This window comes from Pezoporus occidentalis, unplaced genomic scaffold (genome assembly GCF_034315485.1).
Source record: "Pezoporus occidentalis ecotype Australia unplaced genomic scaffold, CSIRO_AGI_Poc_V1 ctg152, whole genome shotgun sequence".
Classification (NCBI taxonomy): Eukaryota; Metazoa; Chordata; class Aves; order Psittaciformes; family Psittacidae; genus Pezoporus; species Pezoporus occidentalis.
In genome coordinates this window covers 129,502-148,164 of record NW_026913339.1, presented here as the reverse complement: position 1 = coordinate 148,164, position 18,663 = coordinate 129,502, and the positions used below count along the sequence as shown (strand labels likewise).

At 42.1% G+C, this 18,663-nt stretch overlaps 2 protein-coding genes across 2 annotated transcripts in view; one reads left to right on the top strand and one right to left on the bottom strand.

Annotated features, from left to right (window-relative positions):
* The window catches only part of METAP2 (methionyl aminopeptidase 2), a 258,513-nt gene extending 255,103 nt beyond the window's left edge, over nucleotides 1–3,410 (bottom strand). The window contains exon 1 of the mRNA XM_062611311.1: nucleotides 3,407–3,410. The gene's annotated coding sequence lies outside the window, so the exon portion shown is untranslated. The remainder of the gene's footprint in view (nucleotides 1–3,406) is intronic.
* Nucleotides 2,981–14,540, top strand: NDUFA12 (NADH:ubiquinone oxidoreductase subunit A12). The gene is made up of 4 exons (XM_062611309.1): nucleotides 2,981–3,137; nucleotides 6,381–6,463; nucleotides 7,420–7,507; nucleotides 14,271–14,540. The coding sequence occupies exons 1-4, from the start codon at nucleotides 3,049–3,051 to the stop codon at nucleotides 14,449–14,451; spliced, it is 441 nt and encodes a 146-aa protein (XP_062467293.1). The 5' UTR covers nucleotides 2,981–3,048; the 3' UTR covers nucleotides 14,452–14,540.
* Nucleotides 14,541–18,663: the final 4,123 nt, after the last annotated feature.

The window sequence follows — 18,663 nt, the reverse complement described above, 5'->3', positions numbered from 1 at the left end:
TTCCTGGAGTAAGTAAGTAAGGCAGGCTTTCTCCTGCCTCTGTTCTAAAAGCTCACCTTTCTCAGTACTTAGAATCATAGAACAGTTTGGGTTGGAAGAGACCTTAAAATCATCCCATTCCAAGCCCCCTGCCATGGGCAGGGACGCCTTCCACTAGACCATGTTGCCCAAGGGCTTGTCCAACCTGGCCTTGAACACTTCCAGGGAGGGAGCATCCATAGCTTCTCTTTCGCATGTCATCCTTTGAGTCATTGAGGAAATGAATTTGAAATGGATTTGAAATGGATTTGAAAAGTACATTCTTGCTTGTTGCACTCTGAATCTGTATTAGAAAAAAAGCAACTTACTTGTGTTCAGACTTGAGAGGGTTTTTTAGGCCTTGAAGAGTCTTAAATTTTCAAAACCAGCAATTAAAGATCTCTTACAGGTACATGAGTTATAAAACTCAAGTTACTTGAGTGATGAGACAGTATTTCAATTCTGTCTCCCAAAGATGTCCCAGTAAATTCTCAGGCAGATGCTATACTTGCATTTGTACTCCCCTGTATTCGACTATGACATCTGCACCAAATTCAGGGAGAATTTTGAGCGCAATAGTATGATTCTTTGTTCACCCTCAGTGACCAAACACATTAACAAAAGCAGTTTTAAGTAGATGTGATGGGACTTGAGCTGTTATGAGCTAATGAAATTCTCAGTGGAAATCTCATTGACCCAATTAATAGAGAAAAATAGTACAAAGAAATATCAAACTATAATTTGAAGATGCTGTAAAATGTTCCTGCTACTAAGAATGAATTTCAACAAAACCTTCTGTAGGTTCACTGTCACATTAAGAAGTTCCCTTCTTCCAGCTTTGTGTCATAATGCCCCATTCTCCACAGTAGTGTCAGTCTAAGAACCATGGTGCTATGAGTATCAATGAAGTGATCCAGATCATTTTCACTCTTGGGAAGAAAAAAAATAATATTATTTAATGGCCAGCAGAGAAAATGCTCATGGAATTATACTCTCAATGAAAATTACCCCAGTTACAGAAACAACAGTCTTAGAAATAGGTTCAAGAGCTGAACCTATCCAATGCTTCAAAAGCTGGCTGACTTAATTGACTTAATTCTGTCATATTTTACACTCCATTGTCAATAATTTATATCAAAATAATGGTTTCTATATATAAAGTTATGGACAACATAACAAGGGAATTCTGACTGCAAATATTTCTGGCTTTCTGCTTGCTAATGTACAATTACCTGAGTGTATTTTAATATATTTAGTAAATTTTCTAAGAGTTTTAATGGAGAAAACGTAAATAACCTGCCACAAGTGTACTGAAGCTTGAGACTTGCCACAGAACAGATGCCGTGGTTACAGCACAGCACACCAAATCAGCAGGGCTTGTGTTTTCTGTCTGAACACAAAACCGCTTGTGTTTAAAAACTGTTGAATGGGAAACTTAGACACCGGACTTTACATTAACATGGATATTATATTTCCACACTGTGACCTTGGCTGGCAGACCTTTTTCACAGTCTCATTTTCCTTTCAGTTTTAACACCACCTACTTAATATTTCACTTCAGCTCCTGCTTTGTCCCTTCCCAAATCCCCAGTTTCCCATAGTATCGGCGGCCAGCTGCTTGGCCTCTTCAGACAGCTGGGCTCCATTGAGCAGCCAGTGGTGGCTACAGCACTGAAGCTGTGTTCACCAAGTGTTCTTCCGAGTCCTGCCTGCTCTGACAAGGTAACGTGGATCTATTTTTAGCCCTTGTGAAGGTCAGTGAAGTAGTTTCCGCACCCTGCCAGACTAGCCTTGCAGTAACAGCGGTAAAGTACTCCCAATGTCCCCAGCAAGGCAATCAAAAATATTTCTTCCTGCTGCTGCAGAACCAGAAGGCAGTGGGACAAGATGTAGATGGAAAGGTGGGTAAGAGATACATGTTCCTAAATAGCCTCCCAGAGTTACGAAAAGCCAGGGACCATCACCCACAGTTTGCATGGGGTGAGATGTCACCTCCCCTACCTCCTGTTTTTTGGTCTAGGCAATCTTGGACTCCTCACTGCCACTTTCAGAACTTGTGTTGTGACCTGTGTGAAAAAAATGAGAGACAGTAGACATTTTTATTCAAAACAAAACAAAAGGTGAGGGAGTCCATATCCTGAATTTGTCTCTTGATTTTCACAAGCAGCCACCAATACGCTTTTCTATGGATTTAGACTATGCAGATTGGAGGTACAAATCTCAGCATCTTCATCAAAAAATACCCTTCGGCAACCTTAGCAAAGGCCAGAAAAAGGATCTTGCTGCTGGTTGTTTCTTGGTTTTCACAAATACACATGATAGATGTACTGGGAAAAGTGTGGTCTGCCCGCCCTGGGGAACTGTCATGCCTGTGCCTGGAGAGGCAGTACCTGGGATACCAGGGTGCTGCTCAAGCAGGGCGGTGAGATCCAACTACAGCTGAAGGTTTTTGCAACGGTCAGCAGCCAAGGACACGTGTTATTTGTGAGGATGGGTTTTGAGGGAGTTCTGAACCTACAGCCTGGTGAAGAGGTGGAGAGGGAAATCTAATGGCAGCCTACAACCGCTTGCAGGACAGCTAGTAAGGACGGTGGTGCCATCTTCCTCATTGAAGTGGATCACAGAGCAGCAGGGGATGGCTGAAGAGCTGCTTGCAGGGCTGAGGCAGGATGCGGGGCTGAGGCAGGATGAGGAGTAACGCGCTCGGCAGCACGGCGGGACAGCACCGAGCTGCCTGGAGGACTGTATCTCCCTCCTCGCGCGGTCCCAGGGCAGGCCAGGGAGAGCCACGGCGGGCCTGCGGCAAGCCAGACGCAGACTCCGACAGCCTCAGAGGCTGCGTCCAACCGCCGCAGCCTCACCAGGGAGCGTCAGCAACCACCAAACAAATGAGGGACGGCGACACAGCTCCTCCACCGTGCGCTCCGCGCTCCGGCGCCCGAAGGAGGAGTTGGTGCTGTCCCGGCGGGAGGCGGGGCAGCCCCAGGCCGGAACGGCTGGGGCGCCGGGAGCGGGCGGCACCGCTCCAAGATGGCGGAGTACGTGCAGCTGATAAAGAGGGCGATGAAGCACCTCGGCGGCCATGGGGGCGTACGCGGCGCCATATGGCAGCTGCTGAGGTAACGGGGCGCCCAGCGTCCGGCGCGCCCGGCACAGGTGGCGGGGGGCCGCACGTCGCCGCACTGCGGGGTCACCTTGACGGGTGCATGGGCGGGCGGCGAGCGCCCTGCCCCTCACGAAGTGGGGTTGGCGGGGGTGAGGGGCCGTCACCGCGGCGCCGTGGCGGGCGGCGGGCTTTGCTTGCTCCGGTCGGTGCGCGGCGCTGGGCAGGCCGCAGGAGGAGGCCGCGGCGCACCTTGCGGTCCGAGCGGCGGTGTGCTGGGGCGGTGCGGCGCGGTTCGCAGCCCTCAGCCGTTGTCGGCCTTGGATACTGCGGTCAGAGCGTTCTCCAGCCAGGCCCCGGCCGTTGTCCTCTCATCTTTAGGCGGCTTGGTGGGTTCCTCGATGCTGCGCTGCGCTGTCAGTACTGCCCTGGCAGGTTTCGTCTCTCAGCCTCCAGCAGTCCAGCCTCAGCTCTTCTTAGCCTTGTTGCCACAGCCGTGTCCACCGTGCTGACGCTCAGCGCTGCTGCAGCCACCTTCTGTGTTTCTGTGCATGTGCTGCTGCTGAGATCTTGCTGTGTAAAACAAGGAATTAACTCACCTGCTTCATGAGCTTTAACTCTTTAACACTTCAAACTGTACATCTGCCTCTTTGGCAACAGATTGTCACCACTGACCTGTGCTCAGCTTTGGATGCCCTCTAGCTCCAGTGGAATCTTCTTGCAGAATTAGTTGTAGCCTTTATTTCCAGCCATCTCTGGAATGGCTTTGCCCCCCAAGCACAGAACTTCACACTCCTCCACGTTAAACTTTATCCTATTTTTATTCCCTGCTCACATCTCTACCTTGTGGATAGTATTTTGAATTGTGTTTTGAAGTGTGATAGCTGTTCTTGAAGCTCCTCCCAAACAGGAGGAGCTACGCATTTACTAAGTCTGAATGCTACATGGTCCAAATTTGGCAGTGTCAGTAATCTGTTATCTTTGTAGCTGGCCTTGGAAAAATAATCAAACATTTCTTCAGGGTCCAGTGAATGTTGTAGGCCTGACCACATAGCCAAAAAAGCCTGGTTTTAATCACTAGTGGGGAGTCAAGAAAGAGTACGGGATAGGGAGGATATGCAAGGTGAGGTTCTCTGCTATATATCAAGGTCTGTCTTACACTAGAATAGACAAGGCAAGATTTCTGAGCCCTCGTGATGCCTTTTATTCCAGTCGTCATAATAACCCTCTTTCCTTGCAGTTTAAATTGATTGGTTTTGAACAGTTATACATAACATTTTACACAGTTGCTGATCAGGCCTTATCAGTATTTTCATGCAGTGGCTTTAATACTAGTTTTGTTCACTGGGGACAGCTCAGTTCACCTGGTACAGCCTAGGGTCAGCTTTGTTTTTTTTTCCCCTCAGTGTCACCTCATTGACAGCTTGTTATTCCCTTGTGATATCCAGATGTTCTCCTTGCATTATGCACATAGTGCTGCAGATCTTAATAGTCTCCAGGCGCATCACCTTCATACCAGTGCTGTGACCATCGTACCATTGAGTTCCATGCTGGTGATATCAGTCCAGCCCTGATGACAGTACTGAACCTCCTATACAACAGTGTAACCTTCTCTGTCTGGTAGTATCATAATCTGTCAGACTCCTGTGCTTTCTGGGGATGGGGTTTCTGATTTGGTTTTGTTTTGGCCAGGAACCTTGTAAAGTGTTAAGTAAGGCTACTAACATCAACATTCTTTGTGGAACTTCACTAGAAACCTTGGATCAATTCTATTTCTTCTTTCAGCTGAGCATGTTGTTTTCTTCCTGTCAGTGTGTTAGTCCCTTTACAGTTATTATACATTTTAAATCTTTTTTTTTCATTTGTTTGTGGTACAGTATTTCTGAGGTCAGCTTGTCTTTTGGGACATCTCAACTTTGTATTCCCGCTACCTGTGATGACAAACAGCTTCTGAGTTTTCTGTCTCCGTGGTAGAAAGTAGTTCAGGGAGACCTTCCTCTTGCACAATGTTTTTTCAAGCTGTTAAGCAGTATCAGTTAAGACAATATACAATTTCCCTGGCTACTGTTTTACTATTACTGTTTTCTGTTATCCTCCCTAAGTTGTTTTCTCCACTTTGTTTCCCTTTTCACGCAGTAGCTATTGCACTGGCAGTTCTCAAGAAGAAATGGAGCTGAGAAAATAAAAGTCTAGAAGAGTTTGAGTATTAGGTTTCACTAGAGTGCCTCTTCCTAAGCACGTCTTAAGGAATGTCTTGTCAGGGAGCTTATGTGAGTCAAAGATCACAGGTTGTGCAAACACCTTTCTATCATGAAGGAAGAGAGAATAGACAAGACTGGAGGCAGTGCTCTCTTTTTTTCCATTGAGAAGACTGAAGTTAGAAGAGCGTATGCTAGGTGGAAAATCACACCTGATCCTCATAACTGTACCGACCACAAACATAGTCACTGCCCCCCTTTCATCTTTCAGGTCATTGAATCTTTCATCCCAGTTCAAGGAATAGACTTGGTGCTTACAGGAAGAGTGATCAAGGTGAATCTTGCAAAAACTGATGTTTTAGAAGTAATTACTTGGAGAAATGATCTACCCAAGTCAGGAGACTTTCTCTACAAGGGTTTTAGTCTGAATTTCTCTGCTTTTCTCTAAATGCTTACGTCTTTCGTAGTTACACAAAAGCTAGAAAGTAACAGTTGTAATTTAGGGTTTAGTGTGCATTTCCTTGGCAAGCAGCTACGATGACTTAAAATACTACTGTTCCTCTCTCTCCTGGCGGTTAGTGCCCACATGGACATGTGAGATCTCTCAATGTGCCTTAGTGCTGACCACTTTTCCATGGCAATTCAAGCTGAAATGCTTGTAACAAGTAGTTGAGAAGGATGGTAACATCTTCAACCAAATGTATTTAACGTGTCTCTGGGACTCCCTTCCACAGCATTTAACGTTTTGTGTGTGTTACATTGTGTATATTGCAGAGTCGCTTTGTCTTCCACTATGAAGAGCTTTTAAATAAATAATAACCCCCAAAGGCCTTTTTGTATAACTTTTATTATCCTGTCAGTGGAGTGCACAGTAAAGGCATGCTGGCATTAGTTGCAGAGTTGGTGATTATGTTTTGCCATCCATAAGCTTGCATAGTTTTTTGAGTACATATATATATGTTTAAGAGTTTTCATTACAGATTTCTACCAACCCCTAAGAAACCTCTATCACAACTTAATTCTAACATGATGTCAATTGAAAGTGTTTTGGGAATTCACAGGGTCAATGATTTGAAGACTGGTACACTGGTAGGAACTGACAAATACGGAAACAGATACTATGAAGACAAAAGAAACTTCTTTGGTATGTGTGCTAGTGTGAATACCTCCTGACTGACTGTCCACCTTTGTATAGCTTGTGTAGTTTCTGTTAATGAAATAAAACATGCTGTCTGTCTGACTTCCTCACACTTGACTTGTGTGAGTCTTAAAGAGGGGGCAAGAAATGCTTTGACATCTTCTGTCTCTCTGTTGCTTCTCTTAGTTCCTTTGACTACATAGTCAATCTGAAATATAGGACAAATGTAAGCCAGTCAGATGCTTTCCATATAGGTATGCCTATATGATAATGTAATTGAGGGCTGAATTTGGTCCCTGACCTAAAAGCTGGTAGCTTAAAAGGTGGGTGAAGAGAGAGAAATGCCTTTAAAACTGCCTTGCGGCTATGCTTACTTGTGTGAGCATTTCATGGCAAAGAGACACAGATTAGCTTAAACTTCCTGTTACTTTAAGTAATTCGATTTTCAATAACATTTGTAGAGTACTTAAAAACGTAGCACCTAAAACAACAAAGGTGGAAGGTGATGTGTAAGCAATTGACATGCTTGGTAGGCCAAGCTCTGCCTGCTGTACGTTAACTTGTAGGGTACCTGGGGAAAGCAGCTGCTGGTAAACATTGCTTGGTAGTTTTATATGGCTGAAACTTAGTTTAATCTTCAGCTACTAATGGCAATGTCCTTTTGGAAAAGACTCCTCCCAAAAAACTGTTTCTCTGCCTGAAAATTTTCTAAGTTCCTATTTCCCATTACTTATAAAATAGCTAATACTTGTTTCCTCATGAGGGCATTAAATACAGCCATATCAAAATACAGTAACAGTGGATATATGGAAGACTTAGAAAAATAAAAGCTGTAGAGACTTCAAAATAAATGCCCATAATGGTAGATACTTTTTGTGAAAATACTTTTCCTTGTTCTCTTCTTTATATGAAAACAGTTTGGTTCTTCGAGCTGATAAAATATTCCTGTTTGTTTATTTAAGGTCGCCACAGATGGGTCATCTATACTGATGAAATGAATGGCAAAAATACATTTTGGGAAGTTGATGGAAGCATGGTGCCACCCGAATGGTAAACCATTTAGCTTAATAATGTGGCCAGACACCACAATTGCCTGTATATTTTCTTGTATTACAAAACAGAAAGTTAATTAATTATAAAGTTTTCTTGGGTGCAGCTGTCTTATATATGGCCAGAAGATTTGAGACTAGTTACTGTTAATTTTAATCCCCATTCATAATGTTATATTGCCCACTGTCTTAACTGTCACACTCACTGCTTCTTGGAATGAGAAGATTTTGCCAGCCAGATTGAGCAGGTGAAGCCAGTCTTCCAATTTTCCTTATTGTGATTCTGTCTTAATGGTTTGGCAAAGCATACAATAACATTGAACAGCCTGAGGGAGAAAAAAATAGCTTAAATTATCCATTCTAGCCAAGAACCCAAAGAAGGTAAGGCAATAATGGAACAACATTCCCTATTCTACAGCCATTAACAGCATAATTGTTTCAGTGGATATACCTTGATACTCTACAAGCTGATGAACAGCAAAGGGCCAGGGTACTCAGCTCAGTATGTTGACTACTACTTGACTGTATTTTTTCTTCAGGTTTTATTTTCTGTTCATGCCTTTCAGTAATAAGTACAACCTCGAGTTCCAGAAGATCTCTGGCCACATGGCTGTTAGTACTTTTTTTGTCTTCCTAAATAACTCAGGAAAAACACATCCCAAATAAAATAACATTTTATAGTATATGCTAGCAAAGCCAATTGCCACCTGATTCTTGGGGAGTATAAACAGCGCTTCAGCCACAAAGCAGTGAAAGATGGTATGAAATTAGAGGTGCTTGGGTAGACTGAGCATTGGTGAACACTGGCTTTTATTGTTCCTGTGACAGATGTTCTGTGCAAGGCTGAGATTAATTATGTAAGCTCCTAAATTGTGGCTGTCATTAGAATATCCGAGAAACGTGTGGGTAGATTGTCTAGGTAGTCAGTTTTGCTTCGAATTCTCCCAGCATTAAAATTAGTTTTAATGCAGTGAATGCTTTTTTCTGTCTTCTCCAGTAAGAGCTTAATGGCATTGTTTTTTAGAAGTCGCATCAGAATCTCCAAAACCATCATGTTCATGCCAGTGCTGAGCTGTTCCTTGTTACCTGCATAATAATTGTTGTTTTTATCCTTGCACTATTAGATTGTGCTAATTTTCAAGATGTTCCTTATTTTGAATGACACTTTTTTGTTGTTTTTTCTTTGCTTGTGCTTATGTGTTGTTTATTGTGTGCTTAAAAACCTCAGTAAAGAGTTTCTTTCTGAGTATCAAAGTGATGTTTCTAAGATCAAGTAGCTTGTTTAGATCACATAAATTAGTGAGGTAGAAAAACTTGTTTTTCTGTCAATGTGGGAAAACTTACCCTGGAAGAAACAGTAAAAATTTAGTTATTTTTAAGACTGGTCAGTGCAGTGAGGCACAAAAGGGTAAACAGTCCTGTCTCCTGAGGTATTTTCTCAGGAAACTTAGTTGTGCCGTACTGTTCAGTTTTAGGGGTACTTTTTTATCACTGATAAATTTGTATGTCCCATGGCAACCCTAGACGTTTATTCTTACATAGGAGTCCTAGCTTTGTGACACATCTAAATCACTGGCATTTAATTCTATACTATTTAGATACATCTTTATAAATAGAAATATTTTGAGTGGGAATAAACGCTAGTTTTTAAGACTTATTTATTTTTCGTCTGATGGTACACCATCTTAAATTTTTGAAGTGGCATAAACTTCTGAACTGAGACTATGTATTGTTCATGTATTGTACAAGTTTCTGTCCATGTCAACATTGGGGTTGTGCAGATACAGAGGGAATTGAATGGGTTTACTGGACCCAGAATTTCTTAGAAAGAAATTAGGTTGTGTGAAATTACTTCTATTAAAACAGAGATGAATTTGGTCTCTAGTATAATAGTACCTGTCCTGTCAGTTGTAAAAAATGTTTCTCTCTTAAAACACTAGGCCTGCCTTCAACAGATGAAACGCTTAGCATCCTTTGGTCAGCTGGGAAGCATATAAAGTGCTGTTGTAACAGCTGGGTTGTGATCTGAATACTTCTTCTAAATGCTGATTTTTCACACTGGGTTTTAGTTAATTCAGCTAAGCAGAGCATTTTGTGGGTATATTGTTGTACCCTCTGCGGGTGGAAGCAGGTTTTACTTCTAGGCTGGTGTTACTTTCAGAAACTATTTTGGAACTGTCATGCCTAAAGATGGCACTTTTAAAGAAACTGACCAGAGCTAACCTAGAGATTTCTGATTTTTCTTTTTTAACTAGTAATGCTAACTAGTTTGTAATGATTTTGCAGGGCTTTTCTAAAAATTGTACTGTATGTAGGATCACACTACAGATTATCTTACTGATTACACTATTTTCTTGGGAGGAATAGAAAACACTAGCAGATATGCAGGAAAAACACTCCCTTTCTTCTGTGCATCTTCTGTGCATCCTGAAGAATAGTTTTGTGGACAGTTGTGTACTTTCAGGCTTATAGAATATGAATGATTGTTGAAATACAGTCAGGTGAACCTTACCATGTGTGATGAATTGGGAAAAAGCATTTTGGAGTATTGAAAAGTTCTAAAAACAACTGTCTGGGAAAATAAAATGAGAATTCATTTAACTACCCTTTACCTTTTTTTTCAGATACTAGAGAAAAAGAAAAAGTAGCAAGAAAAAAACATCTCATGTAATAACATACTGTAGTAGCAGTTTTAGGAGCCACTGAGTATTTTCAGCATTCTGAAATAATTGATGTAATGTCTTCTAACAACGGATGTACTGAAATCACAGTCTGAAGGAAATCAGAAGAGTTGTTTTGACATATGTCTACTATATAGAGAATCGAGACTTACTTTTTAAAAAAATATTGCCATACAAGAGTATGTAGGCTTGTGGTTCATTCTGATTTAGTTGTGTTATTTAACTCCTTGTGACTGTGTTTTCTTTTCAAAGATTCTGGGAGGTTCAGTTTGATTCTGCCTGGGGGGAGCGTGAAACTTGGAAACAAATTTTCCGCTTTTGGTGGGATTATGCTGTGAAGTAAGGCTTCCTTTGGAGAGTCCAAAGTCCATGCACGTAAAGCGTTGATATCCTAGATTCTAGCTGTGCTTCTCTTGCATCATATTCAGAGTCTTTTCATGGCTCTCCACCCACTATCCATTTACCATTTATCTGGTTTAATGTAAGTTGGTTTGTGTTTTGGCCAGATACTTTGAAGAACAGATTGACAACTGGTTTATGTAAACAAATGAGTTAAAAATAATTTGCTCTTTCAATATGTTATGCCCAGTGTAAGAAGAACTACAATTTGAGAAGAGTTTCCTCCTTTTGCAGGGGCACTTCATTTTGCCAGCACTGTCCTATGTATAATGTCTGTCCTCTGCTTTGATGTTTAATTCCTTATGGTGCAAATCTGACATATTTGGAAGGAGCCTCAGGGGTGCTAACTTCATACCATGGAATAGTTAATGTTCAACTTCGGTTTAATAACCTACATCCTTTTTAGTTAATCTGACAGCTGAAGGAGGAAAGAATGTAGCATCTCAGACTTACAAGTGCCAGTATACTAAGAAATGTAAAGAAATGTGCTAATCTCCTGTAAAGCTGCTGCTTTTAAAGTCTGCCTCCAAGGAAAACAAGCAAAAAGATTGAGCAGAAAAGTAGGGGTGTTAAATTTCTGCCCTTTTGGTAGCTTCATAATACATTTTTGGGGTTTATAACTAGATTAAATGCTACTATATGGTTTCATGTAAATGGGGTGCTGTCTCATTACTATACAATGGTATCTTATGGCAGCATGAATGAGAAATCAAAGTGAATCTCCCATGTGCAAACAAATAAAACCATGTTTCTTGACCCTTTTTCCATCTCTTCTTCTTTGACCATAACATACATCTTCACTTCCCTTGTGTCTTACTGCAGCATGGTTAACTTGTTGAAAAAAGTGGATGCCAACCAGTTGGCAAACATCCTGAACTTACGTAGATGGTGCCTGAACCTTGCAGATGCACATATGGTAATAGCTACAGAGTTTGTGTAGCATCAGTTCTTGTTTGACAGCTTGTACATCATGTAATTGGCTCCATTCCCTTGTAGCTTCAGTTGGAAACTTCCTTGCTTTTAAATATTTGTTTAAGACTTGGGGGAAAATTCTCATGGAGTCTTGAGAGCGTTTGACAGTACTGTCATCTATCTACCCAAGGAAAAGGCCAGCAACTTTGTTAGCCTCAGTCTGCTTGGTAGTGACTTTGCTCTGTGGTTCAGGAAGCTGCTTCAGTCTCTTCAGAGCTTCTGCTATCCTCCTGATTTTCTTTGCTCTATGTAAGTTGTCTGTTTTTTTTTGTAGGTTTTAAGTCATTAATTGCTTTTGAATCCTTTTTTTCCATGCATGGATTTATAGGGAGAATTTATATGGAAATCTGGCCATCTGCAAGATGTCAAATCTCTTTATTCATGCTATTCAATCTAGTGCATGAAAAGCTTTTCTTGAGCATCTGAGAACAGAGTCTCAAAGAATCAGAGCTTCAAAGGACTCTTTGAGGAAGGCTGTCAAGGGGAAAGTCTTCCCAAAATAAAGTTTTCAGATTTTACATATTTTTACTTAAGTGGAGAGTGAGAGCTTTTGTTTGAGACAACAGATTCTGTGCAAACTAAAATGCTTTTGTAAATAACATGCTGGGCTTCTGAGGGGAATCGTGACCAGGCTTAAGCCCTGAAACTCTTGTTTCTGCCAACTTTGATGCTCCTCACAGGAGGCATGATATCTCAGGTGTTGTGAAGCACACTAGTACACAGTTCTTATGGGTGTGAACTGGGAGAGGGAGTTCACCTAAGGTCAGAGCTTTGTATAATGTGGCCAGGGCATTTCAGAGGCTGGTAATATGTGGCATATCAAAGACAGACTCCAGTTCTGGTGAAATCTGAAGACCTTTATTGTGTCTTGCATCTCTTTTATAGTCCACTAAGTGCGAAGCAGTAACTTTCCACTCTCTTACTTCCTTGTCATCCTTTTTCAGCAAAGCTACTAAGGGTTACAGATATTTACATAGTTTGGTCTGTCTTTGAGTTACACATCCTGATTTATCTTGCAAACTGCCTGCTTTGTTTTGCTAACCGATCTTGACACTTCATTGTTTTCTTCACTGTTCCCAAGGCTTAAGCCCAACCAGGGCGATAATGCCTGGATCCATTTCGTTAACTATTTCTGTCCCATCACCCACAGTAATGCCAGGTTTAAAATCGAGCAAGGCCTGATCCTGTATCCTCAGACCACATCATGATTTGTAGTGCTATGGGGGTGCCTTCTTCCAGACAGAAATCATTACCCCAAATCTTTTATAATAGAAGTAGTGGAAATGTGTACTTCAAATCATACCAGACTTACGAAGGAGAGTGGGGGGAGGAAGAGAGGGATCCATTCATGTTGCCACTTGATATATGTATAACTTCCAAACTCCTGAGTGGATGATTTTTCCTATGGGAGGCCCTTCTTTACCTGTAAACAAGTTGGGTTTTCTTACCTTTAAAGGATTTTATAGTTCCATGTGGTTTTGTATTGAAGCCAGTTTTCTGACAGTCCTTAGTCTTATAACTTGTGGCTTTCGTTTTGGGGTTTTGTTTTTTTAACTTCTAGAAAATGAACATGTGAGATTTAGTACTAAAGTTATATCCAAAGTTGTGATTTTTAGCTTTTCTGAATTGTCTAGTAACTATTTGACTGGAAAGATAATCAACCTTCTGTAAAGCTCTTCAGATTTAGAATATACTTGTCAGTCTGTTTCTCACTACTTTTATTGAGGTTTTGTTTTGCTGTATCAATGAAGTGTGCCAGATTTGTTGCTAAAGGCTGAAGATGCAATTTTTAGGCTTTCTAATAATAACTGAAATAGAAGACTTCTTATTTTTAGGTCGAGTCTTTGACAAAAGCTGATTAGCAGAAGCCTCTTTAATTCTACCTCAGTAAAAAATACATAAGCTTGCAAAAAAAGTCATAACCTCACTGCTGTCAACTGTGCATGCAGAATGAAGAACTGACAGATAATTATTCAGGTTTGAAAGTTGCTTTGGGCACTGTAATAGAAATGGGATGAAACCAATTCAGTTGATCCCTGCTATAGTGTTTCAGTAAATTGTTATGGAAAGTACTTTGCTTGATCATTAATGTTGTTTGCACAAGGGAGGATTCGAATTTAGTTCCTAGGTAAAGGATAATCACTATAATCACTTGGTAATTACTCCATTCCTGATTGGTATTAATCATCTCATTGTGCATTCAGTAAACAGTTAGGTGATTGATTGTTGTAGGTGAACCTGCACCATTAATTCATATCCCAAGTGGTAGCTTCATGAATGCTTTGGAGTTGGTACTGAAGTTGTTGTGCAGCATAGTCTTTTGGTAACCGAACGAAAAACCTAAAACCCAACAAAAAAAAAAGCCACAATGAAACAAGACCTTGTGGTTTTGTCATTTTGACCTGGCTAGCTGGTTAAGGCCATACAAACAGATAACAAATAGTCTGCTCAAATACTGAGCATACAGAGGAACAGGAAATTCAAACTTGGGTGTGCTTTCAGTTGCTTAGGAGCAGAACTCTCAGTTATGTTTGTGTAATTACTTTAAATCAGCATCCCATACCCTCATTCAAAGTCCTAGTGGATTAAAGTTATGCTACCACTAACTCCCCAAATAAATCCTTAGTGTCTTCAGAGGAGGACCCTTGGGAGGAAGGCTTGTTACAGGTCATGTAAGGTTCCTTAATGACAGTGTGTCTTTTTCCTCTTAAGGCATCGCTGGCTTCACTCAATGACGGATGACCCTCCAACTACTCATCCACCAGTTTCTCGGAAATTTATCTGGGAGAACCATAAATTCAATCTGAGTGGCACTCCCGGACAGTACGTACCTTACTCCACTACTCGCAAGAAGATACAAGAGTGGGTCCCACCTACAATGGCTAGCAAATAACAGCAAAAAATGTGACTTGCCTTAGCTTTGGCTTTCAGCATAAATTGTATTTTCACTGGTTTTATTCAGAATAAAAGCCTTCTACAACAGCTTTAATTTAGCATATTGAATTGAGGGGGAAATGAGTGGGAAAATATTTGGAAGAGGTAGAGGACAGAATACATGATAAGTCTTAATCTCATCAAGATATCGGGCTTTTCTCGTATTGTCAGTGGCTCCTGTCTTCACACAAGCAGCTCCCAAACACTTTATAGCATGAGAACCATTCCTGTGAGTCACTCCTCACATTTGTACCATTCAACAGAATAAAAATATAAACTTGAAATACAGGATTCTCCTATTTAACATTTATCCTATTATAGTTTCTGCATGGCAAATAATGTACTATTCATGTACTGTTTTAGGAAGTCATCTCTTTAAATATTTATAAGACAAGTTAGAATAATACAGCTAATCAAGGATTATAGTTTTTATTCATAAAATCTTTGTACATGAGTACAAAGTACATGTACAGCATTCATTGCTGTATTACAATATGATATCAGTCATAATACAAAAACTTTTTAAGGTTATAGTAATCAAGTGACATCTCACCCCTTAAAGGAACTTGGCCATATACAGAAGGCCCCCGGTCACGAATACCTGTTTTAATTGCTTCTGTGTTACTGAGATTCATTAGTAGTTAGTCTCACAAAGGTTTGGGAATAGGCGATTGTCCTGGGTTCAGCAGTAGCAGTCATTTGTTCTTCTTCTTAGTAGCTGGTACAGTGCTGTGTTTTTGACTTTCGGCCTGGGAACAGCACTGATAACCCCGATGTTTTTAGTTACTGCTCAAATGTTTTAGTCTGACCAAGGACTTTCTGAGCCTCATGCTCTGCCAGGGAGGAGGCGAAGCTGGGAGGAAGCAGAGACAACACACCTGACCCAAACTGACCAAAGAGGTATTCCATACCACAGCATGTCATTCTGGCATGTAACTGGGAGTGACGCGGAAGGGCACTCGCTGCTTGGTCATGCTCGGACAGCAGGTGGTATCATTCTCTTCCCTTGTTATTTCCCTTATCATTATTATCATTGGTGGTAGCAGCAGTGATTTGTGTTATACCTTAGTTACTGGACTGTTCTTATCTCAACCCGTGGGAGTTACATTCTTTCCATTCTCCTCCCTGTCCCTCCAGGAGCGGGGGAGGAGGGGGAGAAAAGGGGGGGAAGGAGGGGGTGTGGACTGCATGGCTAACTTGATGACAAGGTTTAAACCACAACAGCTATTTGCCTTGGGACAAGACTTTAAAGGTCCTTGAAAGTTGTGAAAGTCATTTTTTTGGGGAGGTGGACAAGTACAATGTACCAGAACCTATTTTCAAAATTGTGCAGTTGCAAGTTCACATTTGAGTGCTCTCTGGGGCTGTGACTCTTTTCTTGCAGTTGGTTGGTTCCTATTCTAGCCTGCTGGTATTTTTTAGCAGACCTACCCTTTCTGCAAGGCCTCCCATATCTCATAACCTAATCTATAGACAGCTGATGGAGGTGGGATGCCTGCCCAGCCCCTCGCTTAGGCCACCACCTCAACTGGATGGGGAAGAAAATAGAAAGCTCGTGGGCAGAGATAACGGTGTGGAGACTGCTTGCCAGTTACCATAATGAGCAAAAGAGACTTTCATTTATTGCCAGTTAAATGCATTTGCGCAGTGAGAAACAGAGGCAAAAAAATCTAATGCGTGGTGGTTCTGTTCTTCCTTAAGCACTCTTTCCCAGAGGCACTGCCATCTTGTCTGCAGGGCTCAGCTGTGCCCTGTGGTGGGTCAGTTGGAACCAGCTGCATCCCCCATGAGGCAGCCCCAGCCTCTCCTCCCAGGGGCTGCCCCTGTGCTCCCTTATTAAATCAAATTCTGCATTAATTCATTACTTAAACGTGGGTTTGTTAGCTGTAATTGCTTTAAATTAGTCTTTAAATTAGTGAGGTAGGGAAGTAGCACTTACTGAGATCTCCTAACCTACCTAATTAAAAAAGGATAACATTTAATTTAAGGCGACAAAAGCATCGAGCATGGCTGAAAAGCAATTTGAGCCATACTGAGCAGCGGACGTGGAAAGGACTCTTTCAACATTTTCACCTTGCTAGATTATTTGACCTTAAGAACAAGTTTGCCTCAGTGCTGCTGAAGAACTTCATTACTAACACTCATCTGTACAAGCCCTGTGAGAACAAACCTGGGTAGAGCAATTAACTCTTACTAGTTTCAGCCTCTGCCTTTTTAATGGGCTTTCTACCTATTTCATTCCTCTTTATTTATCCTGTGGATTTTTTGGATTGCAGCGTGAACACGCATCGGGAGGTACAGTTGGGAATGAACCTCTGTTCAGGAGACAGACAGGGATGCAGTAACTCTTCCTACACCTCCTGTACTGAAGAGAGGCGCTTCAGAGCTGGTTTGTCATTTTGTCAGCTGGAACAGAAATACTGAGGGAGTGAACAGCTTTGTGTGCAGCAATACTGCACAGAAGAGCAAAAAAATGGGCTCATCCTCCTGCCCCGCTGGGCTGAAGCAAGCCTAGGGCTCGGTAGCTTGGTTTGGAAAGTAACAGCAATCCCATTTCTGGAAAGGACAGAAACCCGCTCATCCTGCTTTAATCAGCAGGAACAACAAATGCTGGGTTTTAAACACAGAATTTCACTTACATCTCTTGTAATATTGCCTCTCCAAGGTAGACTGCATAAGGCATTTACAGGACATAAAACATACGCAGAAAAATCAGTGGTCTTCCACAGGGCTCTCTGTAAATGCTTCTGCGATTCAGTCTTTTTATGAGCAACCTCATTCACTTATGGAGGTTCACCTTTGCTCATGACATCTGCCTCAGCATCCAGGCTCAGTTGCTTTCCGGTCTAAATGACATTTTAAGCCAAGCTGGCTGAGTGTCACAGCAGATGGTGTCTTCAGCCAAGTGCAACTGAAGCATTGACAGGAATATTCCCCTTGCACTAAATGTGAGTTTTAGAAGAGGCAACGTTCTGACATGGGAACCATCTCATTAAGAAGACAAGTATCTTTTCCAGGAGGAGAAAAGTGCTGAAACTCATTTTTATTTTCAAATTGTGCCTTTACCAATAGCTTTCTACAGCCCTGCAGTCCAGGGCAGCCTTTCTGCTGTAGCTGCCTCCAGGCTATCGCTGTGCTGACAGCTCAGCCCTGTGCACTGGCACGGAGCCTTTCCCTCAACAGGGCATTGCATCCTTCCTTGCTGCTGCCCAAGGCTGTACCTCTCTGATACAGCCAAAACTGGACATGAGACAGGGTGAAGAATGACAAAGAAAGGAGCTTCAGGAGGCCATCTCCCTACGTGAAGGTCCCAGTCACAACAGGTCAATACTGAGGTGTGCAATACAGCTCTGCAGCACAGATCCTATGGCAGCTGCACCACCAGTCACATGTGCTGAGCCGGCAGTGATGCACAGCAGGACATCCTGCCCAGTCCCCATCACCGGGGATGACTACCAGCAGAGTATTTATCAAGACCCTGGTAGCTGACGGACAGCCTGGGTCAGCACAACACAGCCTTAAAATACTAAGAGCAGGTTCCATCAAGAGCACCCATTGGCAGCACACCGCTCACAAAGCCTCCAGATTTTGACCTTAAGACCCCAGAATCGCCCTGGCTGTCTAGGTCTGGAGCAGGCAGAGGCTGTCTTGCAGACAGAGGACTTGTGCTGTAGGTGAGTACAAACAACACTATTCAATGCTCTTGAGACTTGGTATTAGCTGTGATGTTGAAAGCAGTTAATGAATCCACTGTAGCTGTTGGCAAAACGTCTCTTCATCAGATGAGATAGATGAGAGGCAACACCAGCATCACACTAAAGAGCCTGCAGCAGAGTTATCATTTCATAACAGTTTCTAGCTACAGCAAGAGGACTATTTGGCAGGCAGGGACATCCTAAACCATTTAAGAAAGCTGGAAGGGAGAGGGAGGAGGCCCTGTCCTTTCCTGCCCAACCTGTCCTGTACTACTGACTCCAGCATGCTTTGCCCACCTGGCTCCTTGACGGCACGCTGAAAACACTGAGCTGCTCACCACCTTGCACTTTATGTCATATAAGCTCAGGCTTCAATTTTGGGGATGTTTCCTGCTAAGGTTGGTGCTGGGAAGCAGTCTTGAGTGGGAATTACAGGGACAATTATTTTGGATACAGTTGGAAGTCATCAGCCCAGG